The sequence below is a fragment of the Salmo salar genome, chromosome 01 (assembly GCF_965601325.2).
Source record: "Salmo salar chromosome 01, fSalSal1, whole genome shotgun sequence".
In the NCBI taxonomy this organism is placed as follows: domain Eukaryota; kingdom Metazoa; phylum Chordata; class Actinopteri; order Salmoniformes; family Salmonidae; genus Salmo; species Salmo salar.
In genome coordinates, this window is record NC_138291.1 from 20,439,861 (window position 1) to 20,466,038 (window position 26,178).

General features: G+C 39.7%; 1 protein-coding gene across 3 annotated transcripts in view; it reads right to left on the reverse strand.

The window, feature by feature from the left end:
• LOC106572557 (uncharacterized) overlaps window positions 1–25,282 on the reverse strand; it is a 49,925-nt gene extending 24,643 nt beyond the window's left edge. Inside the window, exons 1-2 of one of the 3 annotated variants that reach the window (XM_014146879.3) lie at window positions 24,756–25,282; window positions 4,477–4,600 (exon numbers count right to left, since the gene is read on the reverse strand). In XM_014146879.3, coding sequence (XP_014002354.3) covers window positions 4,477–4,600; window positions 24,756–25,102 — 471 coding nt within the window. In that variant the 5' untranslated portion in view covers window positions 25,103–25,282. Of the gene's footprint in view, window positions 1–4,476; window positions 4,601–10,497; window positions 10,650–24,755 lie in introns of those variants that run through there. The other 2 variants (XM_014146942.3, XM_014147025.3) reach the window with 2 other exon arrangements.
• Window positions 25,283–26,178: the final 896 nt, after the last annotated feature.

A 26,178-nucleotide genomic window follows, 5' to 3' on the forward strand; every position in this document is an offset into this window, starting at 1 on the left:
GGTAAATATTCGGTCACACTTTATTTGGATAGTTCTTCTGTAGATGCTCTACAGATGGTCATACTATCAACAAATTATCTGATAATCAACTGACTAACTATTGATAAGCAACTGCCTGCTATGGTTACGGTTAGGGTAAGGTTTGGAATAAAGGTAAGGGTTAAGGTTAGGGCTAGTGTTAGGGTAAGGGTTAGTGTTAGGGTTAAATTTGTAGGTAGTAAGTTGAAATGTTACTGATAGTCTATAGTATATAGCATTCTTGTCAAAATCAAACTGGCCAAGCTGAATGGTATAGATCAGTGTTACCCAACTCTGGTCCTCAAGTACCCCCCAACAGCACACATTTTTGTTGTAGCCCCGGACAAAACCACCTGATTCAACTTGTCAAGTACTTGATGATTAGTTTACAAGTAGAATCAGGTGTGCTTGTCCAGAGTTGGGAAACACTGGTGTAGATGTCTCTCTGGTAACAGCCAGGTAGAAAAAGGATCAAACTGCTACAGCACCTGGGCAATGACTATAGAGATCCTATTAAAGTAATTTTCTAATGGCTAATTCTATGGTATTGACAACATTAGGCAGACCTCGGGAGACTGAAAAGATTTGCCGTGGGTCCTCAGATCCTCAAAAGGATCTACAGCTGCACCATCGAGAGCATCCTGACGGATTGCATCACTGTCTGGTGTGGCAACTGCTCAGCCTCCGACCCCAAGGCACTACAGAGGGTAGTGCGACATGGCCCAGTACATCACTGGGGACAAGCTTTCTGCCATCCAGGACCTCTATACCAGGCGGTGTCAGAGGAAGAACCTAAAAATTGTCAAAGACTCCAGCCACCCTAGTCATAGACTGTTCTCTCTGCTACCGCACGGCAAGCGATACTGGAGTGCCAAGTCTAGGTCCAAGAGGCTTCTAAACAGCTCCTACCCCCAAGCCATAAGACTCCTGAACATCTAATCAAATGGCTACCCAGACTATTTGCGTTGACCCCCCCTCCCCTTCTTTTACACTGCTGCTACTCTCTGTTGTTATCATCTATGCACAGTCACTTTAATAACTCTACCTGCATGTACATATTACCTCAACTAACCGGTGCCCTCGCACATTGACCCTGTGCCGGTACCCCCCTGTGTATAGTCTCGCTATTGTTATTTCACTGCTGCTCTTTAATGACTTGTTATTTTTATTTCGTATTCTTATCCGTACTTTTTTATACTGCATTGTTGGTTAGGGGCTCGTAAGTAAGCATTTCACTGTAAGGTCTACACCTGTTGTATTCGGCGCATGTGACTAATAAAATTTCCCACAAGTCAGTATCCACAGGTTTTGAATCCCACTGCCGGACACGTCGAATGAGAACCAACAAGGCAAACAAGGAATGTGAGGATCACCAAATAATACTAGTTTTCTATAAGATCTATTGGATTACATACCATACCTAGAAGCAAACACAACAATGTACCTACCGTATGTCCATGTCTTATTCAATCTATACAGTGGGAATCATAAGTATTCACCCCCTTGGATTTTTTCAAATTTTGTTGTGCTACAAAGTGGGATTGAAATAGATTTAATTGTGATTTTTTTGTCAATGATCTGCACAAAATACTCTATAATGTCAAAGTGAAAAGAAAGTTCTATCCAGCCATGACGCACACTGCCTATATGCGCATGGAACAAGACTGTCCTAATGTTCTTTTGGTGTCTGTATACTTTGTATTCTGTCATTTCATTTATTTTCATTGATTTAGCCAGGATAGTCTATTTAGCCAGGATAGCCACTGTTCTCCAGGGAGTCCAGGATCCATAGAATCAATAAAAACATACACATCACATAAAGGCTGTCTAAACAAAAACACAGTACACACAGTAGTATACATACACAGTAGCATACATACAAAAGCCCAGCACACTCTGTTTGTCCGTTTCCTACTATAGTACAGGCTGGAAGAGTATACAGAACATCATAACTAAAGATAACACACACACACACACTTAAAATGAAATGAAACCGCTACATACCATTTTAGCGATACTTGCTGGATTTTAGCTTGTAGATTTATTTTCCTTACAGTCCCGGCATAATAACCATATCCTGCACCAATAGCAAATCAGGTGCAAAAAGTGAATGTTTATCAGCTTCTAACTTCCTGCTAAGCTGCTTGGTTGAAGATAACAATATACAATTACTAAGGTGGGATAAAAGTCAATGCCGCCAAATACAATAAGTGAACTGTCTACCTTCACAGACAGATAGAGAGACAGACAGAGAGTGTGTGATATCCGTGTGTATCTATATCTGTCTAGCCCTGAGTAGACTTGTATCAAACAAACTAAGGTACATTGCTTCAGGGCATAATTCCACTTCTATCACAGGTGCAGCATAAAGGCTATTGTGAAAGAGCTTTCACATAAAAAAAACCCCACATGAACTAATTATCCAATGAGAATGTATGGACACGGATGTCTGACTAACATCTCCACCCTTCTTCCCTCAATCAAACTGGGGCAAGTCAGTAGCCCCGGGACATCTTTATCAATATCATAATACAGTGGAAAAGACAAGGGGGAAAAAAACATATATTTTGGTTGTACCCAACACAATATGTACATTTGCTAATCATTGCATGATTTAGCTGTGTACAGTGTGAATGGTTCGACCAACTCTGACACACGAAAGGATGTACATTTTTGCCCTTTCGTGCCTATAACTGGCATGAGTTGAATGACTTGCTGTTGTTGTTTCATATGGACCTGTGCACATCCTTCTTCAGTAATAGAAACAGACTCTGGATCTCCACAGGACTTTCACCTATTAAAAAGTCCTGTTGAAACAGAGCTGATTGTTCTTTTGTTTCCAAATGGCCTCAGACCTTTCAGGAAACACATGACAGGTACAGGCACAAACTTAGTGGTTAATGTGTTCAAGTTCATGTTCCAAATTGTATGCCTAGCTTAGAAATTCTTAATTTTAATGAATAAAATAAAAGACACAGGATCCTATTCTTTCTACTCCAGTAACGAAGTTTCCAGGGAAAACATCATTCTTCTTGAACGGATTAATGTATTCAATTACGTATTTGTGAAAGCTGGATTGATATCAATAGAACATAGATAGTGAATCCTACCCCATTAATAATAATAATTCATAATTCATAACTACTATAATATACAGTGCACATGTTGGACAACAGGTTGGACAAGTAGGTGCCAATGGAGAATAACACAGGAAGAAATTCAGTCCTAACATATCATTTCTACCATCCCATCTCACCTACGATATCTATGATGTTATGTAATACAGGTGTAGGATTCTAATTTGATCACTCTTTTGGTGTTGAGAATTTTCCTGCACCGCAGGAAATGCAGATTATTTTAATAATTTATATACATTCACTGTAAGCCCACACTAGCACATGATTATATTAACAGTATAGCACTTTTCATGTAGCCTACTTTTGGCCAGAAAATAGCCGAACCACCGATCAAGCAACATTATGGAGTAAGCGTTCAAATCCTGTTGCTGCAGCATTATTTTGCTGTGACAATATAGGTCAAATTAAGATACTGCATCTGTAGGTGGGCATATATTTTACCCTTCAACCCTAATGATTTGTATACAACTTTAAGAGGCTTCTGATAAACGTCTCTTACATTTATCTTAATGCCCCAAGGCATTGAAGAAATTATCATATAGATCGGTATTCAAAACCTAAATATTGCATAATATGAAGCTATAAACTGACTCAAACTTTTATTGAGGGGTCTGTCTGAAGAATCTGAACTGCTGTACTGTTTATGTACATATCGCGGTGCGTGTTGGGATAGCACTTCGCCCTGAAGCCTGCGGCCTTGCTGGCTCGGTTGAAGTGGCTATCAAATGGTCTAATTAGCACCTACATCCTCAATAACACTTGATCGTGCAAATGGAGGGCCGAGGAGTGAGGAGGGAGGGAGGGACTGGTTTGTGATTTACCTTACCTCTTTTCCAGCTAGGGCCCTACAAAGTGAGTCAATACTGCCCTCATCTGCACACCTTCTATATGACTGCACAGCCAGGCTCAGTGCAAGCAGTGGCAAGCAGTAGTATGGGGTAAATGTCTCCAATCTAAGAGACAGATTCTGTCACTCTGAAATTATGTTTAGTCATTGTTTTGATCAATATCAAGTGTGTTGCATATGAATCTAACCACTCTGAAAGTACTCTCTGTTTGACACATACTTTTGACAATTGTAGAACAGAACTATGGTAAAACATGTATGGTACAGTATGTTTTGCTACTATGTATAGTATAGTCACATTTCATCATTACTCTTAGATGAGTCTGTCCTAAATTACTTTAGATTGGCCTCACAGAATGTAAAGAGGGTGGGGTTTAAAAGTACAGTAATTCAAATATAGAACGTATATTTCCAGATGACTTCTCCACAACACAACAGAGAACTCCTATTGTAGTCTACTATATTGTGACATACCTTATTTTTGGACTTGCTGGGGCTGAGGCTGTTGAAGGCTGACGTGTCATAGCTGATCATGGACGTAGCATCCCTGTCAGTCGTGGTGCTGTATTCTGTTTTCACGCTCAGTTGGTCAAAACTCCTGACGCACAGACAGACAGCGAGAGAGAGAGAGAGAGGTACTGTTAGGCTTAGAGTAGGCCGCTGTTCTCACCCAGTAACCACTGAAAAGATGCTGAAAAGAAGCTTGGTTTCTATCCCTCGCCCACTCTCTGAGTCTTTCTTTTGATTTCCTCTTTTCTATCATGGTTTTAACCAATCTGCATTCAGGATTAGACCCTCCTCAGGATTATAACATGTCCTTATCCTCTGGCCCACTTTCTCAGACACACATTCACAAACCCCATGGCATGGCTAATTGTGCCACCCGCGACCCATTCCACCTATATGTTGCTATCACATTAATGTTGTATGGCCTTTTCAAAATGAAAAGGTACAAAGGTCCAGTCATCGCCCATGACTGCTTGACACATTGAAAGTAACTCAGCTGTAAGTACACTTTTTTTTAAACATCAACACATCCAAGAACACAACCACAACGCTTCTGTTTCCTGTTTTAACTGTGACATCTGACACCCTCGTCGTGCTTTACATGACAGACAACAACGATTTATAGCAGAGAGAAATGGTACACTGGTCAGACGACTCTCACCCTGACTTAGTCACAAGTCACAATAGTGTGTGTGCAGTAGTTAGAATACCATCGTGCTTTCTGGGACACACATGTCAATAGGCCCTGGTCTGTTTTCAGGAGGTCACCACTGTACCCAAAGGCTTTTAAGTTGACTCTGTGTTGTCAATGGAAGCAGTTAGGCTAGCTCACACCCATTGTGGCATCCCAATATAGTGAGCTATGAGAATCACTCTTAGAATGCAGAATGGGAACCAGCATTCCACTGTTGATACTGTTGATCAGTGGAGGCTGCTGGGGGAGGACGGATCATAATAATGTCTGGAATGGAATGGCATCAAACACATGGAAACCATGTGTTTGATGGATTTAATACCATTCCAATCCAGCCATTACTACAAGCCCGTCCTCCCCAATTAAGGTGACACCAACCTCCTGTACTGTAGACACAGGTGCAACACCATGGGTGTGTTCAGAGGGGTGAAATGTTCGGAGACATTTTAGAAATGTTGAAGATAAATGCACTACATTTAAAAACACTTTCCCCATCAATCAATAAGATAATTGTCTTACTCTGCTACATGAGGGACGTTTCAACCACCTGAGTAAAACGGGCAGTCACGTACATTTTTCACCAAAAGAGGTTTGTTTGTTCATCATTGACTAGCATCTTCTGGCTTTGTTATACCATCTTTGCCCACAATAGGGTGTGTGCAGAATATATTTTCATCATGACAAAGTTGCCTGATGAATCATACCATAAGCCATCAAACTGCTACTCTACAGGATCTATTGTTTCCGTTGGCATATGTTTAGTTACCCTGGCCATGCCTACTTTTCCAACACATTGAAGCCAGTCTCGTCAGTTAATGATTTATTTGTACAGTGACTTTGGGTAAATAACAAACTGTGCAGAATAGATTGCTGTGACATTGGGTCTATGAGCCATGAATTGGGGTTGAACCAGGGATGGTTTTGATTCTAATAGATTATTTTGCTAAATTATGCTGAGTTTGCAAGACTTCTACAGAAGAAGCATCCATAAAGTTTTATTCTCTTGTTTTCTCTTACTGCCCACTGGGCACAAACTGGTTGAATCAACGTTCCACGTAATTTCAACCAAAATAAATCTGTGACGTTGAATCAATGTGAAAAACTGATTGGATTTGTAAAAAAGTCAATTTTAAGGTAATTTTAGATTTTAATCTAAATCCAATGACATAGTGAAATGTTTTGCTGATTTCAAGTTGAATTCACATTTGTCGACAACTCAAACAAATGTAAATCAAAACTAGACATTGAACTGACGTATGTGCCCAGTGGGTGTCTACTTGCAGACAGCGGTATCTGTTCCAACTTCAAGCCCAAAGAGGAAGCACATCAGGCAGAATGGGTTCTCACATACACAGCTTGATCTGAAAGGATATGAATAAATATGAATGCTAATTGCTTTCTCATGTTTCATAATTAGGACCCTGTGTTTTGGACAATCATGTCACAGGACCTTTCTCATGTTTCATAATGGATAATGACTATGACATATCCAATGCAACAACTATGCACTGAGTAATTATAAAGACCACAGGAACCATCCACACTCCCATGTGGCGCAGTATACAGATGCAACATATTAACCATGCAGCAAATCAACATGACTTGAGATTTTACTGAGGTCAAATAAGTAAGATGGAACAAAGCACACAAAAGCAATCGTTCCGTAATTACATAAACTTAACCCCCAACCTTGCCCTTTGACCTCAGTAAGACATCAGTCACCAGTTTTGGGTAAACATTTCCTCAGTCTCTCTGTATCAGTTTGCAGCATCTGAACACGTCTGAGGCCTAAACCAACCAGCTCCAAACTGCTTGGAGTCTTTCTCTGTTACTCCATGCCATCTGATGCCATCCCTCCCCTACACTCTTAGGAAAAAAGGGTTTCAAAATAGTTATTTGGCTGTCCCAATAGGAGAACCCTTTTTGGTTCCAGGTAGAACTCTTTTGGGTTCCATGTAGAACACTGTGGAAAGGGTTCTACATGGAACTGAAAAGGGTTCTACCTGGAACCCAAAGGGTTCTTCAAAGGGTTCTCCTATGGGGACAGCCAAATTACCCTTTTAAGCCTTGTTTATACCTGGTTCTAACATGTGTCTTTTGTCCTGATCTTGTCCACATTCTGATTATGCCCACATTTTTAGACTAGTGTAGACAATTAAAATACTCATTGTGATCAGATCTTCCTGACCACCTCCGGAGGTAGTCAGGGACCCATTGTATCTGAATATCAATCAAGTATAAACAGATATGGATGGATAAAACATTTAAATAATTATATCGGCCTCAAACTCATTGACAAGTAGCACCATTGACTTATGGCATCAATAATTGTCTTAAAATAAATCAATATTATTTTGAAAGATATTTGTTAAATAATCTGCATACAGGGAAGCACCAGGAAATCTGGTTACATTGTGGACAGAGTGGATGGATAAGTGACACATATTATCACCATGTGTAGATGCAACGGCTTCAATGTGGGCACAATCAGAATGTGGATAAGATCAGGACAAAGGACGCATGTTAGCAACAGGTATCAATTTGGCTTTAGGCTCTAGATAAAGCCTTTTTTTACTAAGCGTGTAGCAGGTATTCAGATCTAGCACAATTCAATATAACAAGAAGGGTTATATTAAGTTATTTTAGATTTTCTGAAACACTAACATTCAAAACTTAAATGTTTTACAATGTTTTTAGACATATTGGAAGTTCAATGAACTGTTGTGCAACTCCTTTGGTCGCTCCCACTAGTTTCCTGGGTATGTTTAGGAAATATGGCAGCTAGCCTACAGTGAGTTATAGTATTACAGAAGTAGAACAGCCTCCCACGCAACATAACAGACGCTCTCAAGCAGACCATTTAGACAACACACTGTAATGTTGCAGAATAGTCAACAGAGGAGTTGACTGATAAAGCCAGCAACAGCCCACACACAGAGCATTATCCTCCTCAGTAAAACAATGGCTCGGTTGTTTTGCATTAACTGTATCGATACACTTTCACAATGGCAAAACTCAACACAGCAAGGCAGAGTATCAAGCACACACACACACACACACACACACACACACACTACAGCCTACAGCTTGGCACATGTCAATGGTATCAAAACAGTCACATGACTCGCATCACTCGTCATATAGAAACAGACACAAACATTTTTATTAAACGTATGCAGTGAACGAACCTGTGGGACTTCATAAAGTCAAACAAGGGATGGAGTGAAGTCAAGGCATGACTCATACATAATTCTACAGGTTATGAGTGGGGCTGGCTGGGTGAGTCACCAGTGGCTGTTGATGAAAGATATATTTGTTCCTGCCAGGCCCAATCTAATGCAAACTCCAAAACAAACTTTAACTGCTCTAGTTTGGACAGCAGCTAACAATAGCTGAATGATGCATATGTTTGAGTTTAATGAATGCATATAGAATATGAATATGAAACACTATATAGCACTCTGCGCACACACAGTACAGTACACAATTACCAGCTGAAAGACAGAGCTACTGAACCTGAAAAGATTACTGGAGGCTATAGATCCAGACCAGTACACTAGAGAGTAATAAAGACTCCATTTATCACTTTTGTAATCATCAAGGGACTGAGAAACAAGTGTGATGTTACCACAACAGCCCAATGCAGTGTGATCTGCTCGGATGACCTGCTTTCACAACTAGGCCTGTCGTAATCCTGAACGTGTTGCCTTTGGAGGAGGATGAGGAAAGAACGCACATTCATCCTGGCACTTATCTCTCTCTCCTGTTCACTGCTCCACATAAAGATAGACATCTTTGGGACATGTAATGCAACACTTGACATGATGATGTTATGTCCATAATAACAACCTATGCAATGGTATTTCGATTCGTTTAGCATGAATGTGCAAGCTTTCAATTTCTGACAAATGGACCATGTGTTGTATAGCTATATTGGAATAATTTGTATTTAAAATATCACCAGAAAAAAAGTGGGTGGCACAGAAACAAGCACACCATATCTCAAAGTAAGCAAGTAGCCATGTCCAAGCCAGAATGGACACACCAGATGTCTGATTGTTAGTAAAAACAGGGTAAAGGGGATGGTGATAGGAAACACATTTTTTCTTCAAACAGTCAGTTCTGTATGCTGCAATAATGACTAAGTCCAGAACTACCTTAACAAAGAAAGCTTTATTTCCACTGGAAAATTCGATACGATGGTACTTCGATACGATGGTTATTATATCATTATTTGCGCATAAAAGCATTTCCCCCGCCATTTCTCGCATAATTAATTTTAACGACACAAAAAGATCCCACCTTGTCTACAGTGGTGTAAAGTACTTAAGTAAAAATACTTTAAATTACCACTTAAGTATTTTTTGGGTTAATCTGTACTTTACTGTTTATTTTTATTTCACTATATTCCTAAAGAAAAGAATGTACTTTTGACTCGCATAACGAATTTTACCGACACAAAAAAGATCCCACCTTGTCTAGCAAATGTACTAGTTTTGTAGATATTTGGAAAGTTTAGTAACAAATTTGCTCTTTCCATCAGGCCTGTCATGACATTTTTTATCCAACATGCACTTTACGGGCATAAAAAGGTTGGATGGAAACCTGGTTAATGTAGTTTGTTTAGTCAAACTACAATTTATATAGATTCAAACCTCCGCCCTATGTTGTGGCACAGAGTCCCCTGTCTTACAGCTCAAGACATTAGGTAAGCAAATCAGTCCATTAAAACAAACTAATCCAGGTGTATGCACACACACACACACACGCAGGGATAACAGGATGTGCACACACGCACGCACACACACACACACACACACACCTATAATGCCCTCACCCAGATTGCTTTTCATTGGCTTTGGATGTAAAAACAATGCTACTCCTTTAATTTCAAGTCCTCTGTTCCTAGGTCAGATCATTGTCACAAGCCACCAGCTAATCTGGCCTTTTAACTAACTACAACTGAATCTTGTTGTAAAATGTTGCATATCTATCTAGACTCAGACCAAACCGGCCACATTCTCTTGCCTGATTGACTGTCTCTGCTGTAACCAAGAGGCTTGGTCTTGCAAGCTAGCCACCTCCCAACGTTGACTGTAAACACATCAGTCCATTAAACAGTGATGATGCTTCACAATGGAAACGATGCAGCCAGGTGGGCTGGGGCTCTTCAGCCTCAGAAGGCCTTCTTTAATGATCATACCAGTCATAGTCCTCCTCACCTGACAGATAGCCCAAATATACCGTATACAGGGGTATTTTGAAATACAGACGATATGATTTTAAATACTCACTCACTCATCTTCGCTCGCTGCTTGGAGCACAGTGATCGCCACGCCATCCTATTCTGAGCAAGGTCCCAGGCTGATGTGGTGTTGAGTCCCAGGTTGTGTAGGTCAACCTCCAACTGGTGACCAAACCAGACTCTCATTCTTTATCTTGGGTGTGGCCAGTTGGGGGATGGCTCCTTGAGGATAAGGGCAGGCTCCAGAGGTGGGTTTGATCTGACCAGGTGACCAAACAGTCGGAGTCGGGAGGTGGTTAGCTTGCAAGATCAACGCTTCTTGGTTACAGAAGAGACAATTAACCCTCTCCTGGATCAAGTGTGAGTAGCCTTTTGAGATAGTTGCATAACTTTATGAGCCAGGTTTGTCTGTCCTCGCTTGAGCTTGTGAGCATTTAGCTAGCGTCTGCTATGGGTAATCGCTAGTACTTTGTTAGCATAATATTTTTTTAAATAACGTTTGAATAGGAATAGCGGCCGTTGTGTGCACTGCTGGTAATACCGTATAGCCCGGTATGGTACAGGTACAGTATGAAGGTATGGGAATCTGGATACGGACCAACCCTGTTTACAAAGACCTAAATTATATAAAAAAATATGTAGTACAACCTTTTACTTCAGGTTATGGTAGGGTAAGACACTTGTACTAAGCTCAAGAATCGAAATGACCATTGAACAGCAAAACCTGCATTGTCTCAAAATTTCAAGAGTTGGCCTTAAAGAGACACAACAGCACCACCTACTCAATGCCCATCGGTGTCAGTACAAAGCTGTAGGCTACGTCCAGCCCCGTCCGTCCTTTGATTGTGTCAGTAATTATGCGTTGATGATAGAGTGATGCCTAATGCATCACTCTATCACCATGTTAATGAACACTCATTAATTAACGTTTGATCGCTTAATCTGTTTAAAGTCTATATTAGTAGGTCATGTTTTTTATGTATTGTGAACATTTTTTCTGCTTTCTGATGTAGTGTTGCTGAATTTTGTTTGTTTTGTTTTCTATTTAGTGTGGGAAATGCACTTTACAAATGAAATATTGTTATTATTATTGATTTAATCTGTGGATGTAGACAGACATCTGTCATCTTAGAAAAATGTGGGGAGGGAAAACAATAAAGACCAATTGAGCAGGGATCAACACTAGTGTCACTTAGACATAGTGGTTACATGGCTACTGACACCTTGCTAAACACCTCGCTCAATGGGTAAATGGCTGTTAAGCTAAGTATTTCCTAGTCCTTTTCTTTATGCATGCATTTTGTTTTTAAATGACCTAATAAAGGACTAGGCACACAACACATTTAATTCAGGAGAGAAAATTCTACAAGATCTCTCAACCTTGGTTCCAGGTTCATACCATACACATTCTATTTCACTGAAGACAAGATGCTTAAAGTTCTTAGTTCTATAGACTCCAGAACCAGTCAGCCATGGCGGTTAAATTACAAGCACATCGCCTTGCATCCTCCACTGTCCCACCCTCTCATTCCCACCCCTCCTCACTCTGCCCTCTGTCTCACTCCTCCCACCAATCACTCACTCCAACCCCTCCCTCCCTTCCTCCCTCTCGCCGACCCCACCCCGTTCTCTGTCTCTATCTGCAGGGCTCCGTCTGTTACTGTCTATTAATCCACTCAAACAAGCGCTCAAAATGATACTACTGATAATACAAGTTCTCAATATGATAATACAAGTTCTCAATATGATAATACAAGTTTTCAATATGATAATACAAGTTTTTAATATGATAATACTGATAATACAAGTTCTCAATATGATAATACTGATAATACAAGTTCTCAATATGATAATACAAGTTCTCAATATGATAATACAAGTTTTCAATATGATAATACAAGTTTTCAATATGATAATACAAGTTTTTAATATGATAATACTGATAATACAAGTTCTCAATATGATAATACTGATAATACAAGTTCTCAATATGATAATACAAGTTCTCAATATGATAATACAAGTTCTTAATATGATAATACAAGTTCTCAATATGATAATACTGATAATACAAGTTCTCAATATGATAATACTGATAATACAAGTTCTCAATATGATAATACTGATAATACAAGTTCTCAATATGATAATACTGATAATACAAGTTCTCAATAGGATAATACTGATAATGCAAGTTCTCAATATGATAATACTAGGATAGCACAGATAAGACTCAACCTTTGCTACGATTGATTAAAGTTTTTAATTGTACTTTTTTTTCATGATTTTGACAACTGTCCTTCGTGCTCTCCCCAGACAGGCCTCGTACCTTATAATAGTTTTGTTATTTTACACAACTACATGTATATATCCTGGTTATTCTTTAAATGTGCTTTCCTCACCATCTTAAATAAGCACGCCCCATTCAAAAAATGTAGAACCAGGAACAGATATAGCCCTTGGTTCACTCTAGACCTGACTGCCCTTGACCAGCACAAAAACATCCTGTGGCGTACTACATTAGCATCGAATAGCCCCCGCGATATGCAACTTTTCAGGGAAGTTAAGAACCAACATACACTGGCAGTTTGAAAAAGCTAGCCTTTGCTTTCCTAACAGAAATTTGAATACTGTAGCACAAACTCCAAAAAGTTCTGGGACACTGTAAAGTCCATGGAGAATAAGAGCACCTCCTCCCAGCTGCCCACTGCACTGAGGCTAGGAAACACTGTCACCACCAATAAATCCGCGATAATTGAGAATTTCAATAAGCATTTTTCTATAGCTGGCCATGCTTTCCACCTGGCTACACCTACCCGTTCAACAGCCCTGCGCCCCCCACAGTCCATTTCTCCTTCACCCAAATCCAGATAGCTGATGTTCTGAAAGAACTGCAAAATCTGGACCCCTACAAATCAGCTGGGCTAGACAATCTGGACCCTCTCTTTCTAAAATTATCCGCTGAAATTGTTGCAACCCCTATTACCAGCCTGTTCAACCTCTCTTTCGTATCGTCTGAGATCCCCAAAGATTGGAAAGCTGCCGCGATCATCCCCCTCTTCAAAGGGGGAGACACTCTAGACCCAAACTGCTACAGACCTATATCTATCCTACCCTGCCTTTCTAAGGTTTTCAAAAGCCAAGTTAACAAACAGATCACCGTCAATTTTGAATCCCACCGTACCTTCTCCGCTATGCAATCTGGTTTCTGAGCTGGTCATGGGTGCACCTCAGCCACGCTCAAGGTCCTAAACGACATCATAACCACCATCGATAAGAGACAATACTGTGCAGCTGTATTCATTGACCTGGCCAAGGCTTTCGACTCTGTCAATCACCACATTCTTATCGGCAGACTCAAGAGCCTTGGTTTCTCAAATGACTGCCTTGCCACAGGGTTCAATCCTCGGGCCGACTCTTTTCTCGGTATACATCAATGATGTTGCTCTTGCTGCTGGTGATTCTCCGATCCACCCCTACGCAGATGCCACCATTTTGTATACGTCTGGCCCTTCTTTGGACACTGTGTTAACTAACCTCCAGACGAGCTTCAATGCCATACAACTCTCCTTCCGTGGGCTCCAACTGCTCTTAAATGCAAGTAAAACTAAATGCATGCTCTTCAACCGATCGCTGCCCACACCTGCCCGCCCGTCCAGCATCACTACTCTGGGCGGTTCTGACTTAGAATATGTGGACAACTACAAATACCTAGGTGTCTGGTTAGACTCTAAATCCTACCTCATTTGCACACATTGCACACCTTTTCTATTGTATTATTGACTGTATGTTTGTTTATAAAGGCACCGAATTGATGTAACGAAACAGGGATCAATGAGCTGACATAGACAGAATGGCAAATCAATGTCTTATCTAATGGTCCTAAAGTAGGCACTATTTGTCAAAGCTTTGCTGGCTAAGTGCATTCCTCTGGAGTGACTCTGCCGATCTAGGGAACAAGGAGCAGGTATGTGAATAAATTATGTCACATCAGAGGAGATTTACTGCAGATTTCTCTGGTAAAGAAAAGCCGTTCAAGCCTGGGGGATATGAATCATGTGAGCAGGGAATATTTCAATAATTGAAAACTTGATTGGAACTACAGTAGAACCATCTAGAATGTCTTGCAATGGTGATCAATCAACACATTTTATTGATATATCTGAAACATCATGTCAGATGATGAACTTCACCACTGTGTCTGCATGCTGCGTCTCACCACAATATTATCAGTCAAACGTTGTGGCATCTTTCCTTTTGCTCTACAGGAAGTTGCGTACAAACACTCTCCCTTGGTCAGCTGGGATCAAAGTCAAAGCAGGGAGCTGGAGAGAGAACACTGACAGACTGACTCTGATCTGCAGCAGTTGGCAGTCAGGCTGCTTCTGTTTATTGTTCCCCTGGCAAACTCCATCAACAGACGTGCAAAGATCTGGTTATTACAGATACTATATGTGTCAGCTTCGTTTGTATGTACACAATCTGTACTTGAACTGCCACATTCCCACAAACCAATAGACAATAACATCCAATCATTCAAATGTATAATGAATCATAGGATATGAATCATACAGTATATGAATCATACAGTAAATGAATCATAGGATATGTGGTGTGTTACAAATTGCTTCACTTTATCATCCAACCTACCTGGCCCTGCTCCACATCCTCCCCCCAGGCACACACCACAACGTGGCTGTGACACATCATACTGGAGAGCCTGTCAGTACAGAGCCTAGTAGGAATATAAAACACGAGTCCACTCAGCGATACTGCTAGAGACTTGTCTGTAAAGCTCCTAGGCTCAAGTTTTGATTTAGTATCGTGGTGTCAGCGAAACATGCATGTTGGGGGAGTAGGCCGACATGAGAGAAATTAAACAAAAATACTCTCATTCATGCTCTGCTCTTATTAAGTTACTCCTGTCCAAAACATTAACTGATTACATAGCGTAAAATGTACAATGCAACCACAAAATGCATACACGGATGAACTCAAATACACATACAGTACTCATAGGCCTACACTGCAATGCACCAGGCCTAAGAAAACCCATCATTTTAGCAGTGACTCTTACAGTTGAAGTCGGAAGTTTACATACACCTTAGCCAAATACATTTAAACTCAGTTTTTCACAATTCCTGACATTTAATCCTTCTAAAAATTCTGTCTTAGGATCACCACTTTATTTTAAGAATGTGAAATGTCATAATAATAGTAGAGAGAATTATTTATTTCAGCTTTTATTTCTTTCAGCACATTCCCAGTGGGTCAGAAGTTTACATACACTCAATGAGTATTTGGTAGCATTCCGTTAAATTGTTTATCTTGGGTCAAACATTTCAGGTAGCCTTCCACAAGCTTCCCACAATAAGTTGGGTGAATTTTGGCCCATTCCTCCTGACAGAGCTGGTGTGACTGAGTCAGGTTTGACGACCTCCTTGCTCGCACACGCTTTTTCAGTTCTTCCCATACATTTTCTATGGTATTGAGGTCAGGGCTTTGTGATTGCCACTCCAATACCTTGACCTTATTGTCCTTAAGCCATTTTACCACAACTTTGGAAGTATGTTTGGGGTCATTGTCCATTTGGAAGACCCATTTGCGACCAAGCTTTAACTTCCTGACTGATGTCTTGAGATGTTGCTTCAATATATTCACATCATTTTCCAGCCTCATGATGCCACCTATTTTGTGAAGTGCACCAGTCCCTCCTGCAGCAAAGCACCCTCACATAATGATGCCGCCACCACCGTGCTTCACGGTTGGGATGGTGTTCTTCAGCTTGCAAGGCTCCCCCTTTCTCCTCCAAACATAACGATGGTCATTATGGCCAAACAGTTCTATTCTTGTTTCATCAGACCAGAGGACATTTCTCCAAAAAGTATGATTGTCCCCATGTGCAGTTGCAAACCGCAGTCTGGCTTTTTTTATGGCAGTTTTGGAGTAGTGGCTTCTTCCTTGCTGAGCGGCCTTTCAGGTTATGTCGATATAGGACTCATTTAATGTGGACATAGATACTTTTGTACCTGTTTCCTCCAGCATCTTCACAAGGTCCTTTGCAGATGTTCTGGGATTGATTTGCACTTTTCGCACCAAAGTACATTCATCTCTAGGAGACAAAACGTGTCTACTTCCTTGAGCAGTATGATGGCTGCGTGGTCCCATGGTGTTTATACTTGCGTACTACTGTTTGTACAGATGAACGTGGTACCTTTAGGCATTTGGAAATTGCTCCCAAGGATGAACCAGACTTGTGGAGGTCTACAATCTTGGCTGAAATCGTGGCTGATTTATTTAGATTTTCTCATGATGTCAAGAAAAGAGGCACTGAGTTTGAAGGTAGGCTTTGAAATACATCCACAGGTATACCTCCAATTGATTCAAATGATGTGAATTAGCCTATCAGAAGCTTCTAAAGCCATGACATCATTTTCTGGAATTTTCCAAGCTGTTTAAAGGCACAGTCAACTTAGTGTATGTAAACTTCTGACCCACTGGAATTGTGATACAGTGAATTATAAGTGAAATATTCTGTCTATAAACAATTGTCGGAAAAATAACTTGTGTCATGCACAAAGTAGATGTCCTAACCGACTTGCCAAAACTATAGTTTGTTAACAAGACATTTGTGGAGTGGTTGAAAAACAAGTTTTAATGACTCCAACCTGAGTGTATGTAAACTTCCGACTTCAACTGTACATTCAACAGTCCATTAATCAGTTGGTGTGTGTAAGTATGTGTGTGTGCTGCGTAGTTGAAGCTATGAACCCATAGGCTTGGCATTCTCATCCCTTCCAGGCTTTTGGGAGGGAGGATGGACAATGATCCTTTCATAGCAGATGTAAGCAATGAATGCATGCATATTTGCAAGGTAAATTACACTGGATAGCACCATGTGAGTCCCACCATGTACAATCTGTGGTGTAGAGGCTAAACGCAAGTAAATTTCAGTTTGTCCACCTTTATTTTGCGCGACAATTTACCCACCTTCAGCGAAAAAATGCATTGAAAGTATAGGAAGCGACTGGTAACAGAGTTTACCCACACCCCTTTTTTTTTACCACTACATCACACAATGAAATGTATTTGTCTGACAGTGGAACCCAGTTAGGTTGTGGTTGGTGGTTATCATCTATTGGGGATGTGTTATGGAATATGTTAATAGAAAACATATACAGTACACTTGCATAGCAATGAGAAGAGTCTATTGCTTGTTGAAAGTAATGTATTATCTTAACTTTACCTCCACCGTAAGAACGTCATAACACTGTCATAGTCATGAGATAACCGTCATGAATAATTAGCAGCTGTCATGACTGTTTATGCCATATGGTATGTCATGTGTAGCTTCAAAATACGTTTAAACTATCGAGAAACATTTCCTCAACCCCATTCCTCAGCTTTCCAAACAGTGGCAGGGTTAGGCTGTTTAAAACTACAGACTGCACATTTAAATCCACCAAACATTTAAGAACAAAAAAACTATAAAATACAGCTTAACATAATTTGTTTCCATTTTCATTTTCACCTCTTTTACCCCTATCACACCTTGCTGTTACTTCTCTTGCTTTTCTCATTGTTATGCTGTTGCTGCTTGCTGGTAAATTCCACATTTTGTCTCACAGATGGGTGGATGCCAGTCATGACCCAAACTTCAGATCAAACTTGTCTGCCTTCAACAGTTAACAAAACCTGCGCAAGCCTGAACTAGACAAGCAGGAACTAAACACCTCACTGGTTTACCTGTACAAACTGCCACAGGGGAAAGATTCGCTCTGCTCTGCGTTTAAAATGAAATTAATACATCAAAACACATTTCAGTCGACAAACACTCCCGGTGCGGTAGGACACACATGACCATAAGGAGGATTATCTGAGTTTAACTTGAGAAACATATGTCTGGTCTGGTGGTGTTTTGTTACAGTGTTAGTTGTAGTGTTACCTGGAAATACCACAGAGTTATTATGCATTGTAGGTCTGACTGAAATACAGGATTTTCATATTTTCTTATTTTTATTTATTTATTGTTTACTTAAGAATGTATTTACAAAAAAACTGAACACTTATTTTTTCTTAAAACTGCATTGTTGGTTAAGGGCTTGTAAGTAAGCATTTCACTGTAAGGTCTAGACCTGTTATTGTATTCGGCGCATGTGACAAATACAATTTGATTTGATTACCCGGGAGTCAGGATTGTAATCTACATAAATATTTGAGGAGCTCACTTTATCTTTATAAGTGTACAGAGTGCAGATGAAGAAGTGCATATTACCTAGCCTGGTCCCAGATCTGTTTGTGCTATCTTGCCAACTCCTCGTGACTCATTGTTTGGCACGAAAATTTCATAGAGTTGGCAATATAGCATAAACAGACTGGCACCCAGGCTACGTATTATTACCCAGCTCAATCATATCAGGTAGGCCTATATCTGTTGAAATCCAGTAGCTGATCCCAACTACATTGCTAACAAACACATGCACACACACAACTAATAGCTATTGTTACACTGTGTAGGTCATGGTGCAATCACACATTATTTGATAAAGAAAGTACACTGTAAAGGAGTTGTCGTGAAATTAACAGTAATTTACAGGCAGCTCAGTGTGAAGTAAAATTATGTATTTCATATTACAGTACACCTACTGTAATATAAATATGGTATCAAAGCAAGTACTGTGTAATGACACACAGTACAAAACTGTAAAATGTACTGTATTAGGACTATTCTGTCAAAAAGTAAATTATTCCGTAATGAATTAATGAATGGATAGATGAAATTCATTGAGGGAAGGGGTTTGTATTTTATTGTAATTACAAGGGATTGGTACAAGCAGCTTGGCCGCTAGGTAAAGTGTTTGCATATTACAGCGTATTAATGAATATATGGTGTTTTATATCACTTGCACTTCTTGAGTCCTTAACAAAGGCTTCCAAACTGGCAGCAACTACAAGGCAAAACAGACCAAAAGGACATGGCCTTTTTGGGATAGGGGGCGGTATTTTCACGTCCGGATGAAAAGCGTGCCCAAAGTAAACTGCCTGCTACTCAGGCCCAGAAGCTAGGATATGCATATAATTGGTAGATTTGGATAGAAAACACTCTAGAAAACACTGTTAAATTAATGTCTGTGAGTATAACAGAACTTATTTGGCAGGCGAAACCCCGAGGACAAACCATCCAGGAAACTTCTTTTTTGAGGTCACTGTGTTTTCTATTAGGTTTCTATGGGAAACTAGATTTATGAGGAACCTGGTTGAGGTTTCTATGGCATCCACTAGATGTCAACAGTCTTTAGAAATTGGTTGATGTTTTTCCTTTTAGAAATGAAGAAGTACGGCTATTCAGAATGAGTGTCAAGCCAAGTGGACTCTTCTGTTTGGGGAGCGCGACCTGGAGCTCGCTCCACTTTGATTTTATCCGCTATTGAACACAGTATATTCCGTCTTAAATTTTATTGATTATTTACTTTTTAGGATACCTAACGATGGATTAGGAAAGTTGTTTGAAATGTTTGGACCAAGTTTACAGGTAACTTATTAGAGAATTTGTAGTCATGTTGGGCGAGTTGGAACCGGTGTTTTTCTGAATCAAACGCGCCAAATAAATTGACATTTTGGGGATATAAAAAGGAGTTTATCGAACAAAATGACCATTTGTGATGTTTCTGGGGCATATTGGAGTGCCAACAGAAGAAGATCTTCAAAGGTAAGGCATGAATTATATCGTTATTTCTGACTTTCTTGTCGCACCTGCTTGGTTGAAATATGATTTTCATGTGTTTGTATGATGGGGTGCTGTCCTCAGATAATCACATGGTTGGTTTTCGCCGTAATGCCTTTTTGAAATCTGACATGGTGGCTGGATTAACAAGAAATTAAGATTTATTTTGGTGTATTGCACTTGTGATTTTATGAAAGTTAAATATTTCTAATAATTTAATTTGAATTTCGTGCTCTCCAATTTCACCGGATATTCCGCTAGCGGAATGTCTAGCCGTAACAGGTTCAAGACTTGCTGCTATGCAATCTGTCCCCTATATACTGTATTTCAAATGTATTGGGCACTATAACCACATACTGTACCAGTTAAATTGGTACAGCATTTTCACAGGCCGATTTATTTTCCATCACTCACAGCTGAAGATATTACCATTTTATATTCATCCAATGACTGCCATGTTTTTGGATGACGTGATGATATTGTCACTGCTCGCGCTGCTTCCTGTGTGCACTGAATACTAGTGTGCATGTAAAGTTGGGCTGTGTAAAATATAGACAGTCCATGAATCAGTGTATGTGAACGTGAGTAGATTATGTTGAAAACAACAGTCAGACATCTTGGACGCAGTGTCCAGTTCTTTATACCTCAGTGGTGAAATAACAGTACCATTTGAAACAGCAATTCTTTCCCCGCCCACCACATTTTCGCACAAGGCACCATCATTTACAATATGCTGCAGTAAAACGTTTCAAGGTATTTTACTGTTGATATCCCCCAAATTACTGTAGAAATTACAGTTTTCCATTTCAGTGTAGCCAGTTCTGATATTGCTTAAGATATAAGACAAGACAGTGGGATAAGGATTAGGCCATCAGTTGAGGATCTGGGATAACTCCATAGTGATTTAAAAACTAAGCTATTCTTAATCACATCTCTGATTGTGCAGAACTTGTTTAACTTGTTATGGATAGGGGGCAGTATTTTCACGGCCGGATAAAAAACGTACCCGATTTAATCTGATTATTACTCCTGCCCAGAAACTAGAATATGCATATGGCTAGAAAACACTCCAAAGTTTCTAAAACTGTTTGAATGGTGTCTGTGAGTATAACAGAACTCATTTGGCAGGCCAAAACCTGAGAAGATTCCAAACAGGAAGCGCCCTCTCTGACCATTTCTTGGCCTTCTTGATCATCTCTATCCAAAACAGGGGATCTCTGCTGTAACGTGACATTTTCTAACGCTCCCATAGGCTCTCAGAAGGCGCCAGAACGTTGAATGATGACTTTGCAGGCCATGGCTGAAAAACAGTAGCGCATTTGGTAAGTGGTCGATCTGAGAACAATGAGACTGGTGCACGCGTGCACGAGATGACTCCATGTTTTCATTTTCAGTCTTTGAACGAAAACAACGACTCCCGGTCGGAATATTATAGCTTTTTTACGAGAAAAATCGCATAAAAATTGATTTTAAACAGCGTTTGACATGCTTCGAAGTACGGTAATGGAATATTTTGACATTTTTTGTCACGAAACGCGCCGGGCGCGTCACCCTTCATTACCCTTCGGATAGTGTCTTGAACGCACAACAAAACGCCGCAATTTGGATATAACTATGGATTATTTGGAACCAAACCAACATTTGTTATTGAAGTAGAAGTCCTGGGAGTGCATTCTGACGAAGAACAGCAAAGGTAATCCAATTTTTCTTATAGTAAATCTGAGTTTGGTGAGTACCAAACTTGGTGGGTGTCAAAATAGCTAGCCCGTGATGGCGAGCTATCTACTCAGAATATTGCAAAATGTGCTTTCACCGAAAAGCTATTTTAAAATTGGACACCGCGATTGCATAAAGGAGTTCTGTATCTATAATTCTTAAAATAATTGTTATGTTTTTTGTGAAAGTTTATCGTGAGTAATTTAGTAAATTCACCGGAAGTGTTCGGTGGGAATGCTAGTTCTGAACGTCACATGCTAATGTAAAAAGCTGCTTTTTGATATAAATATGAACTTGATTGAACAAAACATGCATGTATTGTTTAACATAATGTCCTAGGAGTGTCATCTGATGAAGATCATCAAAGGTTAGTGCTGCATTTAGCTGTGGTTTTGTTTTTTGTGACATTATATGCTAGCTTGAAAAATGACTGTCTGATTATTTCTGGCTGGGTACTCTGCTGACATAATCTAATGTTTTTCTTTCGCTGTAAAGCCTTTTTGAAATCGGACAGTGTGGTTAGATAAAGGAGAGTCTTGTCTTTAAAATGGTGTAAAATAGTCATATGTTTGAAAAATGGAAGTTTTCGGATTTTCGAGGAGTTTGTATTTCGCGCCACGCCTATCATTGGATATTGGAGCAGGTGTTCCGCTAGCGGAACGTCTAGATGTAAGAGGTTAACATGATTACCTCATCTCGGTACCCCACACATACTGAATCTGTAAGATCCCTCAGTCAAGCTGTGAATTTTCAACCCTCAGTCAAGCTGTGAATTTTCAACCACAAAGACCAGGGAGGTTTTAAATCCCTCGCAAAGAAGGGCACCTACTGGTAGATGGGTGAAAAATACAAAAAGCAGACATTGAATATCCCTTTGAGCATGGTGAAGTTATTAATTACTCTTTGGGTGGTGTATCAATACAGCCAGTCACTACAAAGATACAGCTGTCCTTCCTAACTTAGTTGCTGGAGAGGAAGGAAACCGCTCAGAGATTTCACCATGAGGCCGATGGTGATTTTAAAACAGTTACAGAAATGATTGGCTGTGATAGCAGAAAACTGAGGATGGATCAACAACATTGTAGTTACTCCACAATACTAACCTAATTGACGGAGTGAAAAGAAGGAAGCCTGTACAGAATAAAAATATTCAAAAAAATATATCCTGTTTGCAACAAGGACCTAAAATAATACTGCAAAAAAAATTAGGAAAGCAATTCACTTTTTGTTTTGAATACAAAGTGTTATGTTTGGGGGAAATCCAATACAACACATTACTGAGTACCACTCTTCACATTTTCAAGCATAGTGGTGGCTGCATAATGTTATGTGTATGCTTGTAATCATTAAGAACTCCGGAGTTTTTCAGGATAAAAAATGTACCTCTATGGGATCAGTGTCCCGTCCATGGGATGGTTGAGCCAACGTAGGCTAATGTGATTAGCATGAGGTTGTAAGTAACAAGAACATTTTCCAGGACATAGACATATCTGATATTGGCAGAAAGCTTAAATTATTGGTAATCTAACTGCACTGTCTAATTTACAGTAGCTATTACAGTGAAATAATACCATGCTATTGTTTGAGGAGAGTGCACAGTTTTGAACTTAAAAAGTTATTAATAAATAAATGAGACACATTTGGGCAGTCTTGATACAAAAGTTTGAACAGAAATGCAATGGTTCATTGGATCAGTCTAAAACTAGTGGCCATAATCTAAATTCCACTTGGGCTGGAATAATACATTATGGCCTTTCTCTTGCATTTCAAAGATGATGGTACAAAAAAATACCAAAAAACAGTTTTTTTTCTTTGTAATATCTTTTACCAGATCTAATGTATTATATTCTCCTACATTCCTTTCACATTTTCACAAACTTCAAAGTATTTCCTTTCAAATGGTATCAAGAATATGCATATCCTTGCTTCAAGGCCTGAGCTACAGGCAGTTAGATTTGGCTATGTCTTTTTAGGCGAAAATTGAAAAAAAGTGGTGGATCCAAATACTTAAGGAATGGAGCTATAAGCGCAGGCAAAATCCTAGAGGAAAACTTGGTTCAGTCTGCTTTCCACAAGACACTGGGAGATGACTTCACCTTTCAGAAGGACAATAACTTAAATCACAAGGCCAAATCTACACTGGAGTTGCTTACCAAGAAGACAATGAACGTTCCTGACTGGCCTAGTTACAGTTTTGACTTAAATCTACTTGAAAATCTATGGCAATACCTGAAAATGGTTTTCTAGCAACGATCAACAACCAATTTTACAGAGCTTGAAGAATTTAGAAAAAAATGTATGGGCAAATGTTGCACAATTCAGTTGTGAAAAGCACTTAGACACTCTCAGCTGTAATCACAGCCAAAGGTGCTTCTACAAAGTATTATTATTATTATTTTTTTATTTTTTTTGTCATTTAGCAGACGCTCTTATCCAGAGCAACTTAGAGTAGTGAATGTATACATTTCATACATTCTTTTCCATACTGGCCCCCCGTGGGAATCAAACCCACAATCCTGGCATTGCAAACACCATGCTCTACCAACTGAGCCACACGGGTATTGACTCAGGGGTGTGAATACTTATGTAAATTAGATATTTCTGTATTTCACTTCCAATACATTTGAAAACATTTCTACAAACATGTTTTCACTGTCATTATGGGGTATTGTGTGTAAATGGGTGAGAAAAACAAATCCGTAAAATTTATTTTGAATTCAGGCTGTACAACAAAATGGGGAATAAGTCAAGTGGTTTTAATAATTTCTGAAGGCACTAAATGGTGTATCCAGGTACACAAATCAGGGTGATAATAGACCTACCCCAGTGAGTACAATTTCCATAAGGTAAATAAAGGTTTAATTTACATGTTACTGCTGAAGCTGTCGATCTCGTCAGCACCGTTATAGAACAGTGGGTTGTCGATGCGCCCTGCCTCCTTTGAGCCTTTCTTCTTGAGCTGCAAGGACAAGAACCGTTTCTTCTTCATTTTCTTCTCACTTGCTGGGCTCCTATGCAGCGTCCCATCCAGGGGGCTGACGGGGCTGACAAGTCCGGGACTCGACGGTAATCTCGGGCCTGGGCTCGCAAGCTCTCCATCTCCATATGAAGTTGCATCTTTACATGTGTGCTTTTCCCCTTCCTTGTTTTCTTTATCCGGTGACTTTGTTTTATGAAACAAATTCTTTATTTTTAATGTTCCAGATTTACTCATGGTTGCCCGAAATGCTACTTTTTTAAAAGTCTATAATACATTTATTTGGAAAAAAAAACTATACAACAATCGAAATGTGAAACAAAAAAATTTATAGAACCAATCTATGCAGACTATTTGTAGACTACAGCGATTGAAAAAGCGCATACCAAGAGCCCTAGCGCGCGTTTCCAAATGCGCAGCGATAATGATCTTCTACCCGTCTCAGTGAAACTCCTAAATGTTTAACCTCCCTCACTGCAGTGTGTCGTCTTCCGGGTCCTAACGGAGTTCAAGCACATATAGTAGGTAGTCTTGGTTCACTTTCAGAGCCACCTGCAGCTACAGGTAAAATCTGTTCATATCTGTCACAGTGATATTTAACATAATTCACACATTGCTCATGCAGAGCTGTATGCACTTTTCTGCACAGCCTGGCCTCAGAGCAATACGAAATGTACTTTTCATATTTCTGAGCACCTCCAAGTCTATGATACCTATTATTAGTCTAATAAATTACTTGAAACAGAAACAAAAGTAGAGGTTGGACAGGCGGGTGTAATCCACAATCGTTTAGCAATCTTAAGGTTGTATGTTCGAGTCGCATCTGGAACAACTGTAGCATTTTAGCTAACCCTTCCCCTAACACTTATTATACTTTTATACAATGGGTGGTTCTAATCTTGGACGCTGATGGGTTAAAACCGTATTCCAGCAGGTGTCTATTCAACAAATTACCAATGGCTAAAGCTAGGATATTGAAATGCCTATTTACTCTGTTCCATCTCACTGCGCAATCCAGTGTCTCATCAGCCCAGCCAGCCAGTTTCTAAACTCCACTGTAAAAAGCATCTAGAAATTATCTCCCATTTCTTTTAGACTAACAATTGGTTTTCAATAGTGGAGATTTGTATAAAACTTGTGATCTGTCTCTGACATTTGGAACATTGTTTCAACATTGAAATTCGATCTCATGTCCCATAGTAATGAACGTGTAGGGGTTGGGATGAGACAGAAAGGCAGGGAGGCAGCTTTTCTCAGCCAGCTGAAATCATGAATCAGCATAAGTTTTATGGACATATACAAATAAATGTCAA